This window comes from Plecotus auritus, assembly GCF_963455305.1.
Source record: "Plecotus auritus genome assembly, chromosome: 2".
Classification (NCBI taxonomy): domain Eukaryota; kingdom Metazoa; phylum Chordata; class Mammalia; order Chiroptera; family Vespertilionidae; genus Plecotus; species Plecotus auritus.
In genome coordinates, this window is record NC_137771.1 from 85,818,908 (window position 1) to 85,831,126 (window position 12,219).

General features: G+C 36.9%; 1 protein-coding gene across 2 annotated transcripts in view; it reads left to right on the forward strand.

Moving 5' to 3' along the window:
- Nucleotides 1-11,823, forward strand: part of MCUR1 (mitochondrial calcium uniporter regulator 1) — a 29,021-nt gene extending 17,198 nt beyond the window's left edge. The window contains exons 5-9 of one of the 2 annotated variants that reach the window (XM_080655014.1): nt 1,096-1,137; nt 1,933-2,004; nt 5,284-5,337; nt 7,201-7,315; nt 8,132-11,823. In XM_080655014.1, the coding sequence (XP_080511140.1) occupies nt 1,096-1,137; nt 1,933-2,004; nt 5,284-5,337; nt 7,201-7,315; nt 8,132-8,187 (339 nt within the window). In that variant the 3' untranslated portion in view covers nt 8,188-11,823. The remainder of the gene's footprint in view (nt 1-1,095; nt 1,138-1,932; nt 2,005-5,283; nt 5,338-7,200; nt 7,316-8,131) is intronic. The other variant, XM_080655013.1, reaches the window with a different exon arrangement.
- The last annotated feature ends 396 nt before the right edge of the window (nt 11,824-12,219 follow it).

Here is a 12,219-nt window from a genome sequence, read left to right on the forward strand (position 1 = left end):
CGTATGAGTCTGGGTCCCCAGAGTCTCACCCGGACTGTAGTTCAGAGCAGTCGGGAGCTTTTGTCTCCCTCCCGATTGAGAAAGCCAGCCGCGTACTCAGTTGCCATCCCTCTCTGCGCATGTGCACCTCCGTACCTGTACCTCTGTCTTCCGCAGCTCCTGTAAGTTTCAGTGTGCTTTTCTCTTTCCTTCTAGTTGTAGAATTTCCACTCAGCCAGCCTTCCTGTGGTTCTGGATGATGTCCGTTTTATCTTTTAGTTGTAGTTTTGAAATTATTGTGGGAGACAGCAGTTTAGGTGTTTATCTATGCCACCATCTTAGTTTCTCCTCAGTAAGAGTACATCTTAATGAATCATCACAAAGTGTGCAGTACCAGAGTAGAACATTACCAGCACCCCAGAGGTGGCCACTGTCTTGGATTCTGTCACCATTGGCTAGTTTTGCCCATTCTAGAACTTGAACTGATGGGATCTTCAGTGTCTTGCAGCAGTAGGTCATTCTTTTTCATTGTCTGTGGTATCATATGAATATGCCACATTATTCTACTATGATGCATATTAGAATTATTTCCAGTGTTTGGTTATTATGAATAAATGCGGCTATAAAATAGCCCTTAGTTTCTTAAAGTGTGACATGGGATCAGTGTTTAAATAAATGCTGTCTTTGCATCTTCCTTGTGTTGTTAGTCCTATCGGAATCCCATAAAGGAAGCTCATTTATTACCAGTTTGTTAGTCTTAGTCTTGCAAGAAACCTTCTAGCAAAGATGCTTTCTTTTTCTAGAAAACGATAAAGTCTGAAACTCTCAGAATTACTCTTCAAGTCAGCAGTTTAAGGGCATTTAGTTAAAAAAAATTTAAAGGAGGTATTCAATAAAGCAAGGTCTCTGAAGGCAAATGTGTATGTTAAAAAAAATTGCACCATCCTATGGAGACTCTTCAGCTAAGGTTGTATTCTGAATATAGCAACTTCGCATTGAATGAGGGAAGACCTTGTGCATAAGTACATGTTCTAATATTAGTTTATTACCAAGTTTTCTTTTTCTTCTAACCTTCTAAACATATCGTTGATTTGTTTCTTTTTAATGTGTTTTTAGAAAATAAAACTTGAACTACAGCAGTTAAAACAACAAATAATGGTAAGATCCTCATTCCTATTAGCTTGCTTGTTTATAATTACCTAAGCTTAATAATAAATATAATGTTAAAAATACTTTGTATGTTCTTAAAAACTTAATTCTATGTTAAATGTTTGTGTGATATGCCTCAAAGGTACACATTGAAAGATTTGGCTAAAAACACAGCCAGTGAATAAATTACTGATGTGTGTAACCAGATTCATTAAGAAAATTGTGTTCTAGAAGGAATTAAGTCCTTTTTAAATAAGAAATTCTCTAAAGTAGCCAAGTGGAACCCTTATATTGTCTTTGAAGAGTTCTCACATGTCTTTAGAGAGTTACATGTGATTTTAAAAGGATTAGCACTGTGCCAGTTTAATTTTTTAAAATGGCAACGACATTAATGTAAAGAAGAAAAGATTTTGATGAGTGTCATAAAGAAGGCTGTATTTAAATAAGAATGTAATATTTTACTTCTGTGAATTCATCTCTGCTTTCCAAAGTTGTCGAAGAAACAGCTTTAATCATAAATTCCACAGGATATTATCTTGGGAAGTTTGAGATAAAAAAACAACAGTGACCCACTCTTAAACATAAAAGGGAATTATTTCTGTATATAACTGGAAAGTCCCAAGGCAGGGCTGACTCCAGATGTGGGTTGGCCAGAGTCTCCCCAATCACTGGTTCCCAGCTCTGTTAGCCCCTGAGCTGACCCCCTACCTAGAAGAGTGGAGGCAGCTTCACAGGCTTCACACACTAGGTGGGTTTGAATTTCTTACTTTGGATTTTTTTCTTTGTTGTTTGCCCTTCTACTAGGATGAAGTGGTCAAGGTCCGAACAGACTCCAAATTAGACTTCAATCTAGAAAAGAGCAGAGTAAAAGAATTGGTATGTTCCCTTATTAAAAATAGAGTATTAATTAAATTCTTTGCAGGATGAAATGCTTGGTCAAGTCTAAGTTTATACACAGTTCACAAGTACTATTAAATATTTACCTACATATCATTATTAAGACACAGTTTTTTTCTTTATTTTAATTATATTTTGGATTAGGGCTTATATTTGATGCTTTCATAAGTAACATTAAAATTAAAATGTTGCCCTGGCCGATGTGGCTTACTCAGTTGGTTGGAGCATCGTCCCATACACAAAAGAGGTGGTGATTTGACTCTGGGTCAGGGCACATACCTAGGTTGCAGGTTTGATCCCTGGTCAGGGAGCGTATGGGAGGCAACCAGTCAATGTTTCTTTCTCTTGCTCTCTCTCTCTCTTTCTTCCTTCCTCTCTCTAAAAAACAAAACAACAACCACACAAAAAAACTTTAAAATAAAAATATTGGTCAAATAAGTTTGAATCCCTTTTTGTTTCAGAGATACTAAATTATGTATCACTTAAATATTAATAAAGAAATTAAACTCAATCTTGACTTGATAGTAAATGATATTAAATTTTATACCATAATTCAAGATTTAAAGAATATTTTCCTCTTGTCTTTTTCTTAGAGAAATTATAATGATTTTACTGTATTATTTTGAAATGCAAATTCTAAATGAGTAAGTTATGTTAAATTGAAACTTTTAATTAGGAAAGTTAGTGCTGCACATTTGATACCAAAAAGATAAACTAAGAAAACTGGAAATAAGCTCTGTTGCCCTCGCTTTTTCAAAGATAATGCATATAAATACGATATTTTTTCCCTCAGAGCTTTCGCAGTAATCTTTTTTTAACTGAGGTGTAATTGACATATATTAGTTTCAGGTGTACAACATAATGATTTGATATTTGTATATATTGCAAAATGATCAACACAGTAAGTCTAGTTAATATCCATCACCATATTACATAGTTAAGAAATTTTTTCTTGTTATAAGAACTTTTCAGATTTATTCTCATAGCAACTTTCTAATGTACAGCACAGTATTATTAACTCCAGTTGCCATGTGGTGTATTACATCCCCAGGACTCATTTTTTAACTGCAAATTTGTACCTTTTGACTCCACCCATTTTGCTCACCCTCCATCCCTCGCCTCTGGCCACCATTAATCTGTTCTCAGTATCTCTGAGCTCCCAAGGTTTCTTGTGTTTTCCAGAATCCACGTGTGAGATTGTACAGGATTTGTTTCTCTGTCTGACTTAGTTCACTTAGCATAATGCTCCCAAGGTTCATCCATGTTGTTGCAATGGCAATATTTTTTCTTTTTTATGACAGAATATTTCATTTGAGATATATACTATATACCTCAAATTTTCTTTATCCATTCACCCATCAGTGGGCTCTTAGGTTGCTTCCATACCTTGGTATTGTAAATGCTGCTATGAACATGGGGGCAATAAGTTGTATATTTTAATCTTTATGTGTTGGGTTGCCTCTGATTTTTAACCCATCTATCTTCTTATTCAGTCTTTATTTGGATTTAATAACATTTGGGAGATACCTTTTTTATTCTTGGCATAATGAGAAAGGGCATATAAAGCATTTTTCACTAACATAGAATTGGATACACATGCAGAAACCGAGTACTCACAATTGTTTGTTGTATTCTCATTTTTCACAATTTGCTTTCAACTAAAATATGTTACACTGATAAATGAAACTAACATTGAAACACAAACAAGTATTTCACTATATTTTGGAACTGGATATGGATTCAATAGTTAAGCTAAACTTTCTTATACCAAATAATTATTATTCTGTTCCTGTTACCTGTCTTTCTAGTCTTAAAACGTTTTTCAACCATGAAGATTAAATCAATTAGTAACACTAAAATATTTAGCGATCACTAGCATATGACTATATCTGGAAGAGGAGAAACTCTTTTGTCTATCTTTGTCTTATTGTTTGTGTACTTAACAAATTTTCTGAATTCACTTTGTTAAAAATTTTGTTTGTTTGTTTATTTATTTTAGAGGGAGGGGAGAAACATAGATTTGTTGTTCCACTTATTTATGCCTACATTGATTGATTCTTGTAAATGCCCTGACTGGGGATCACACCCGCAACCTTGGCATATGGGGACAGTGCTCTAACCAACTGATCTACCCGGCCAGGGCTGAATTCACTTGATTTAAGAAGATGCCTGTTGTTAACCAAGCTGGGAAGAAATATACCTAGAAGACTGGGAAATATGGGATGTGAGCCTGGATTAAAGCCTGTGAGTTTATATGATTTACTGACCTAGCTGAGAAGTTGTTCTTGGTAATCCTAAACTTAGATTACTCTGAAGTGCAGGACAATAATGTAATATTATGCAGCTAGTATGTATTTAACATGATGAAGATGAGTTGTTTGACCCTCTCATTCCCTTGTTTAATAAAGTTGTAATATTGTGCCAATAACATTAACTGGGGTGATATTTACAGCCAGTTTCAAATGTAGTATGGCAAGTAAACTGTTTTAGGATACAGAAAGATGGGACTTACTTTAAAAATCATGGCAATATCAAGATATGTAGGCTTTTCTTTTCTCTTGTGGCTGAATCAATATTGACTTACTGAAGGCCAGAATTTAAAAGTATAAAGAAAATCCAGTCCCCCCTGCCTTCTGGTGGTGATCAGATGCATAGCTCTCTCCTGGTCTGAAGCCCAGGCATTTAAAGACAGAGATGAGCATTCTTTGGTACTATGACTAGTCCATAGTTTGGGGTTTAGGGGCTTTTTCTTCTTCTTCTTCTTCTGCCTTCTTTTTTATTTTATTTTATTTATTTATTTATTTATTTATTTATTTTTTATTTACAAGCAATGCTATTGTAGTCCCAGGGGCAATTTTTATTGGAATTATTCCCCACTTTTTCAACTCTCTCCTGTCAGAGCCAAAAAGCGTATGACTCCGCATCCATCTAAATTGGTCCCTAGAGTGCCGGTATGGGAGTGGGAGGGACCTAGAGACACCACAGCTAAGAAATGAAAAGAGAAAAACAGAGAGAGAAAGGTGAAGGCTGACAAAAGGGAGTCCAGATACCGGAGTGATGAGTGAATATAAATAAGAAACCTCAAAAAATAGATCTAAAGGAAAGAAAGGGTCACGTAGGCTTCTTACAGCTGGAGGCAGTTTCTAGTGTTACATATTCTTGGAAGTAGTGAGACCAGAATATTTGAGACACTAGTGGAGGAGGAGGAGAGAGAAAGAAATAAATCAGAATCTGACCTATGTGATATGTTTGTTTCAGTATTCATTAAACGAAAGGAAGCTGCTGGAAATGAGGACAGAAATGGTGGCATTGGTAAGAAATGAGACCGACTTTTCTTGGTCATTTTATTCATCTCTCCTTCATCCTGTGCATGGTTACTGCTATTTGTAGTGATGTGTTATAGAAAACTATGTGCAGGTTTAGTATCATAGGATTTTTTAAATTGTGGTAAAATACACATAAACAGTACCATTTTAACCATTTTTTTAAAATATATTTTACTGGTTTTTTACAGAGAGGAAGGGAGAGGGATAGAGAATTAGAAACATCAAGAGAGAGAAACATTGATCAGCTGAGCTGCCTCCTGCACACTCCCTACTGGGTATGTGCCCGCAACCAAGGCATATGCCCTTGACCGGAATCGAACCTGGGACCCTTAAGTCCGCAGGCGCTCTATCCACTGAGCCAAACTGGTTAGGGCCATGTTAACCATTTTTAAGTGGATGTCATTAAGTACGTTCACATTATTATGCAACTATCACTACCATCCATATACAGAACTCTTTTCATCTTGAAAAACTGAAATTCTCCCCATTAAACAATAACTGCCCCCCAGCCCCTGACTACCACTATCTACTTTCTGTCTATGAATTTGACTAATGTAGGTACCGCATATAAGTGGGATTATACGGTATTTGTCCTTTTGTGACTGGCTTGTTTTCATTTAGCATAATGTCCTCTAGCATCATCCATATTGTAGAATGTGTCAGAATGTCCTTTTTACAGTTGAACAGTAATTAGGTGGATACACCACATTTGATTATCCTGTCTCTGGACAGTTGGGTTGCTTCCTCTGGTGGCTGTTGTGAATGATGCCGCTATGAACATGGGGATACAAATATCTTCTGGGGTCCCTGTTTTCAATTTTTTTTAGCATATACCTGGAAGTGGAGTATCGTAGGATTTTTTTGCACTTAACCAAATACTTGATTATCATAATAAAAGTTTAAATCTCAGTGATTTAAGAATAATAAGGAATGGATTTTTAAATTATATTTTTAATTTATGGCATGCGTTTACTTCTTTTCCATCCTATATTACTTGGGACCTCAACCCGCAGGAGACTTCCATGAGAGAATATTGGAATATTCCTCTGGAATACTTTTTTGTTCATCCAGGCTCTTGTTTTTTTATTTGTTACCTGAATTGTTAGCCATAGGGCACTACTTTCCTGCCCTAGGATTTTTAGTAAAGCATTTCTAGTGCTTTGATGCATTAGTGAAGTATGACAACCCCTTTATAACATCAGCCAAACTCACCATCCTTTGGGGGTAATTATGTATCTAGTTTGACTGTTATATTTGAGAAAAAAAAAACACACACACAAATAGGCCTTTGGTATAGCCAAGCCTCATAATAATAAAACACTTGGAATTTGAACTATAAAAGAAGAAAACTTTAAAAAATGTGAATAGAAAAAGTGTCAAAGTAAGTACTGTTGCTTTTAAATTATCCAAGATTCTTTTCATTTTTTTAAAGCATTTTTGTATGCTTTTCATTAAGGGGAACTCAGAAGGGTGGAACATATTTATTGCCATAAAGAACAGACTGGCTTCATAATGTTAACATTACTTGCAGAGCAATTATAACGTACAAAAGCTTTTTTACGTAGATTATCACACTGGATTCTCTAAATAGCCTGTGTGGAGGCAGGACTAATGGTATTTTTTTTTTTTCCTTTTTTCAAGCAGAAAGAAACAGACCTAAGTATATTAAAGGCCCTGACCAACGCAACATAGCATGAGGATAGTAGAACTAAGACTAAAGCCCAAGTCTCCTTAATCTTACCCCTGTTCCCCTGACTGCACCTTGGTGGGCAGGAACTCTCAGGACTGACAGCAGAGGGGACGGTATATCCCAAGTGGTATAATGCTGCGAATCTCTTTGTTTTAAAAGCATGCCCAGCAAGATCGGGCCGTCACCCAGACAGACAGGAAGATAGACACTGAGGTTGCTGGCCTCAAAACCATGCTCGAGTCGCATAAGCTTGATAATATTAAATATTTAGCAGGTAAGCTGTTTTATATCTAGGTAATTGAAACAAGCTGAAAATAAAATAAATAAATTTTATAAAATAAGTTGGATAGATATTGCATTTCATTGATTCTAACACATTTTTTCATATTTTAATATCTTTGAATTTGGCAAGCTTCTTATAATTTCTGATAGTATCATATTACAATTGGCAGTTTTTTCTTAGAAGTAAATAAAATGATGTACTTTGCAGTCAATGGAATCTTAAATCTGATATGATACTACCATTAAATTACAGTTATTTAAAAAATTTTAAGTGGAATTCAAGACGGAATATTGGACAGATAGAACGAAAAGCTTTTAAGTTGTGATCTTTCTGCTTCTATTGGTGACCTTCCTCATAAGGAGTTACTTGCAATTTTTGAGACAAAACAGGGAATAAAGCTTCATGTACAAAAAAATTAGCCATTATTTTAACTCAAATTTAGTATGTTGGGTTCATCAATATTTTAAAGCTACAATAGTATTAAGAAGTGACATTTTGCTCATAAAACTAAGTCTGTGTCCCTTCCAGTACATCTACGTATGCTGTGACCACAGACTTTATGATTCTAAACTCCTATTGAAAGTTCTCTAGATTATTGGATACATTTGTACTTGGAAGAAGATGATTTCAAGGTGTGGGGGTTTTTTATGGGCAGGTGTCTCGTGGAATGTGGCACGTCAGTGAAGAAGTTTCTTAGTATGTTTTTCCCCCTTGGTAGATAGGTGGATATGTTTTCTTAATAAAGAGATGTTCCCTCAAGTCACTATTAAAATAACTAATACTGTGCTTAATTATTTTTTCTTACAGGGTCTGTATTTACATGCCTAACAGTAGCTCTGGGATTTTATCGCCTATGGATATAATAAAGTGTATATTTAAAGAAATCTCTATTGTTTTGCCTTGAGAATATCAGATTGTTGTGCTCTCCTACCCCCTCGTTTCAACTTTTAATGCCGATTTTTACTTAAAGCATATTACTTATTTTATGCAAATTATGGACCTATAATCAAGGCAAAGAAGTCAGGAATTTCATAATTGCTCCTTTACTCGTTTCTGTTTGGTTGACTTTATAATGCTGAGTGGCAGTGGACAAAACACGGAAGACTCCACTCAGCTGGATCGGTGAACTCGGCCTAACCTGTGAGACATAGCAACAGTAAATATTTGTGTAACTATCATTGTAAATCTTTTGTCACACAGAGGACTTGGGGTCTCCGTTTAAAAGGCACGTTGGCTTTACTGAGTGCTGAAGAATCACTGAAAGTAAACCAAGAGCACCTTATCCGCTTCACCTGCCCTGACCTTAGCATCAGCATCCCTAATGAAACAGCTGTACTTTACATCCAAACGAGGGTTTTTTCTTTATTTCCATTGTCTCAGTAACTTACTGTTACTGGTATTTTTATGTGCCTTCTGACTAGAAAATCTTGTGAGGTGTTGTAATTGTAATGGGGACTCTTGTACTTGTGGGTTTCTCTCCCTCCCTCTCTCTCACTGGGCCCTTCTTACCCTCCCTCCTGATTGGAGAGCTATGGTCATACTCCACTTGTGCCTGCCTAGAAAACTTGCTGATTCTCAGCCTGGACGTCTACTTCAGTTTGTGGGATGGGGTCTGCTTCCTTCTCGTCTTCTGCTTTTTATACAAAGGAGGCAGCCTGTGGCAGCATCTGGATATTTAGAGAGTGTATGCACTTTCAGGAATAACCCGTTACAAGCTAAGATCATAGGCTTTCAAAATTAGAAAACTGTCATGCCAGATATCTGAATTTAGGTTGATTTCTTTGGTTATTAAAAATATTCTCATATCTACCTTACCTCTATATTTAAAATAAATTCCTAGATAAAATGGGTTATTTTGAGAAAGAACCTTCCCAAAGGCATCTTATTGGAATGACTGGCAGGTAGGAGAAAATGAGCATTTTAGAACAGATGACATTGGTAGGACCTTTACTGACCTCCACAGGCAGACGTACGTAATCTGGTACAGTGGAGAAACCATGTTGAGACCACCTGACCAAACTGGTAGAATGAATACCCACTATCATTGTTTCAACCAGACTGGTAAAAAAAAGTCACCTGTTGTCCTGTGGATGGCATTTCTAAACTTCAGAAAGTGTAAGCCATTGCCTTTTTTTAAAAAAAACATTTGTGTAGCACAAAAATTCTGAATTCCAAATAAATCTGAAAATCAATCAAGTACTTTTGCATTTCAAAGTGAATAACAACTTAATCTTTTCAACTAGGTTTAAAACGATCTTAACTGCTTCATAAAATATTTTATCAGTATATTCCCTTTCAGAGAAGGATCCCCAGAAAATGGTGCACATTTAGCAATTGCCTTAAGTAGTAAAGACTCAAGGAAATGACATCCCATTAAGACCACATTTGCAGCTACTTCATAACTTTGGTTCATAGAGCTTAGAGAAAAGGCTTGGAGTACAGACACTCCTCAAATAAAGAGCACCCAAGGGAGAAAATATTATAGGTAATTATGTTTCAACGCAAACATTAACTTGTGCAGGTTGAAAACAGTGAAGTGGCCTTATATTCTGATAAAATATTTTAAGGTAATATTCAGTGGGGTGACATTCTTTCACCTGCCAAAAGTAGTCCAAATCAGCGGTCGCCAGCCTTTCGGACCTCATGGACCACCAGTGATCTGCGGACCACCGGTTGGCGACCGCTGGTCCAAATGACATTCCTACTGCTGATAGTGGGCTGCGTCAGCCCGTCACTTAATTCGGGCCGTTGATTTTGCTGTAGAGTCCTATGCAGTGCAGAGCAGCCTCTTTTACCCCTCCGCTTTGGGAACAATGAGCTCTCCTTTTGATGGAGGGATTGTGTGCTGATGTGAAGGTTCGGAGGGTGCGGGATGATGTTCCCTTTATTTAGTCAAGTGTATTCTACTTGAAAAGCATATGAGCCAAAAATACAAGTGTCCCCTTCCCACTGCTGGCTCATATTCAGAACCGTGGAAGCATGCCATGACGGGACAACCATGCAACAACTTCCTGAGCCCGCTTGGCTTGGCAGGATTCAGATCACTTTAGGAAATGAAGCATTCGCACTCAGAAGGGGGCAGATGCCTGGCAATGCTTCAGAAAAATCTGTGTCTAGCCCTCGGGAAATTAACCACAGGTAGATCCTGAAGCATACCTCTCAAGCACAGGTGCCTAAGGTACAGATGCCTGAAGCAGAACATCACAGATGGAAACTGTTTCCTTGTATTAATTGCTCCATTCCTAAGGGCTCCTCTGCATTCCTACTGTCTCCTCTCCCTTTATCTTTTTGAAAGAGCTAAACTCCACTTCCTCTTCTTACCTGCCCCATTAATAAGCAAAACCTATTTGTGTGTGCAGTTCTTATAGGAAACACGAATTTTAATTTTCTAGCTTAATATCTGACAAAACTGAATCTGAATGTATTCATTTTTTCCCTTAAGTATGCCAAGTGCCTCAGTTGAGAAGTCACAAATTCAAGAAGAAAGGCTTGATGACGGAAAACCACATATCTTGATGGAATTTGTCTCTGAACACATTAAAAACCAAAACCCTGAGCCACTGTAAACATGATCCTGACTGGACTTTCGTGGCCTCAGCTCTGCTTTCCCTTCGCAGCCCCACTCAGTGACATGGTCCCACTTCGTTCTGGTCTCCTCGAGCCTCACCGCTTGTTAACTGTGTCATCATCCGGCATTCCTCTCCCCTCACCTTAATGTTTCTCTTCCCCTACCCCAGTGGTTGGCAAACTGTGGCTCGCGAGCCACATGCGGCTCTTTGGCCCCTTGAGTGTGGCTCTTCCACAAAATACCACAGCCTGGGCGAGTCTATTTTGAAGAAGTGGCATTAGAAGAAGTTTAAGTTTAAAAAATTTGGCTCTCAAAAGAAATTTCAACTGTTGTACTGTTGATATTTGGCTCTGTTGACTAATGAGTTTGCCGACCACTGCCCTACCCTAATGTGCTATGTTCTGAGAATTCTGGCCTCATTTCTGAACAGATATACAGATGGCACTAGAGAACTCATAGAAAAATGACTTATACATTTACCAAATTTCTTGTGATTTTTCTGACACTACAGCAAAAACATGTTAATCAGAAATAATATATATAAAATGTTTGAGAATGTTTAGCCTTTTATTGGAATTTATTTGGAAAATACCTTTCTACAGATTTATGCTTATTATGTTCCTCTGATTATAACCCAAATAATTTCTTAACCCTTTTATTACTTATGCAAATATTCAGTTATCCTTTATGATATATTAGAGTGGGTATAACATTTTTATCATCTAAAATAAAATATTTAATTCTCTCTGTGTGACTAACACACTTTTCTATTTGTTCAAATTGAATCTGAACACTAGAATTTCGCCTACACTGTATTTCAATTGTTATTCTCTCCCATTGTATATGATAACACTGAAGTATTATAAGAAAACCCAGTACATAAAAATTTGAATTTGCATAAAACAAATTTGAAAGTAAATATTTGATTTACAAAATAATTTTTTATTTTTCAAAATTCTTTTAGCATGTTCATGGAAAATACTTTACTTGTTTGAGGGGATGTGGGGTATATACACAAGTTTTTAAAAACAGCTGAGGATTCAGGTTGCAAATGATAGAACCTAAATTGAACCAGCTTGAGCAAAAAGGCAATGCTTTTTTGACGTACGTGATCAGAGTTCAGGAAGAAGAAAAACAACGCCATCACTTCTCTGTACCTCTTACTGCTCCCTTTTCTCCAAGCGGGCCCAGTTCTCAGTCCAACTTAAGTATGGAGAGCCGGACACAGCCAGCAGGTGCCCTGCAACCTCACAGTTAGAGTTCCACTTTGAAAAAGCCTAGAAGGAAGTATCCAAAGCAAACTAGCAGCCAGCACAGGGGTCCCTAG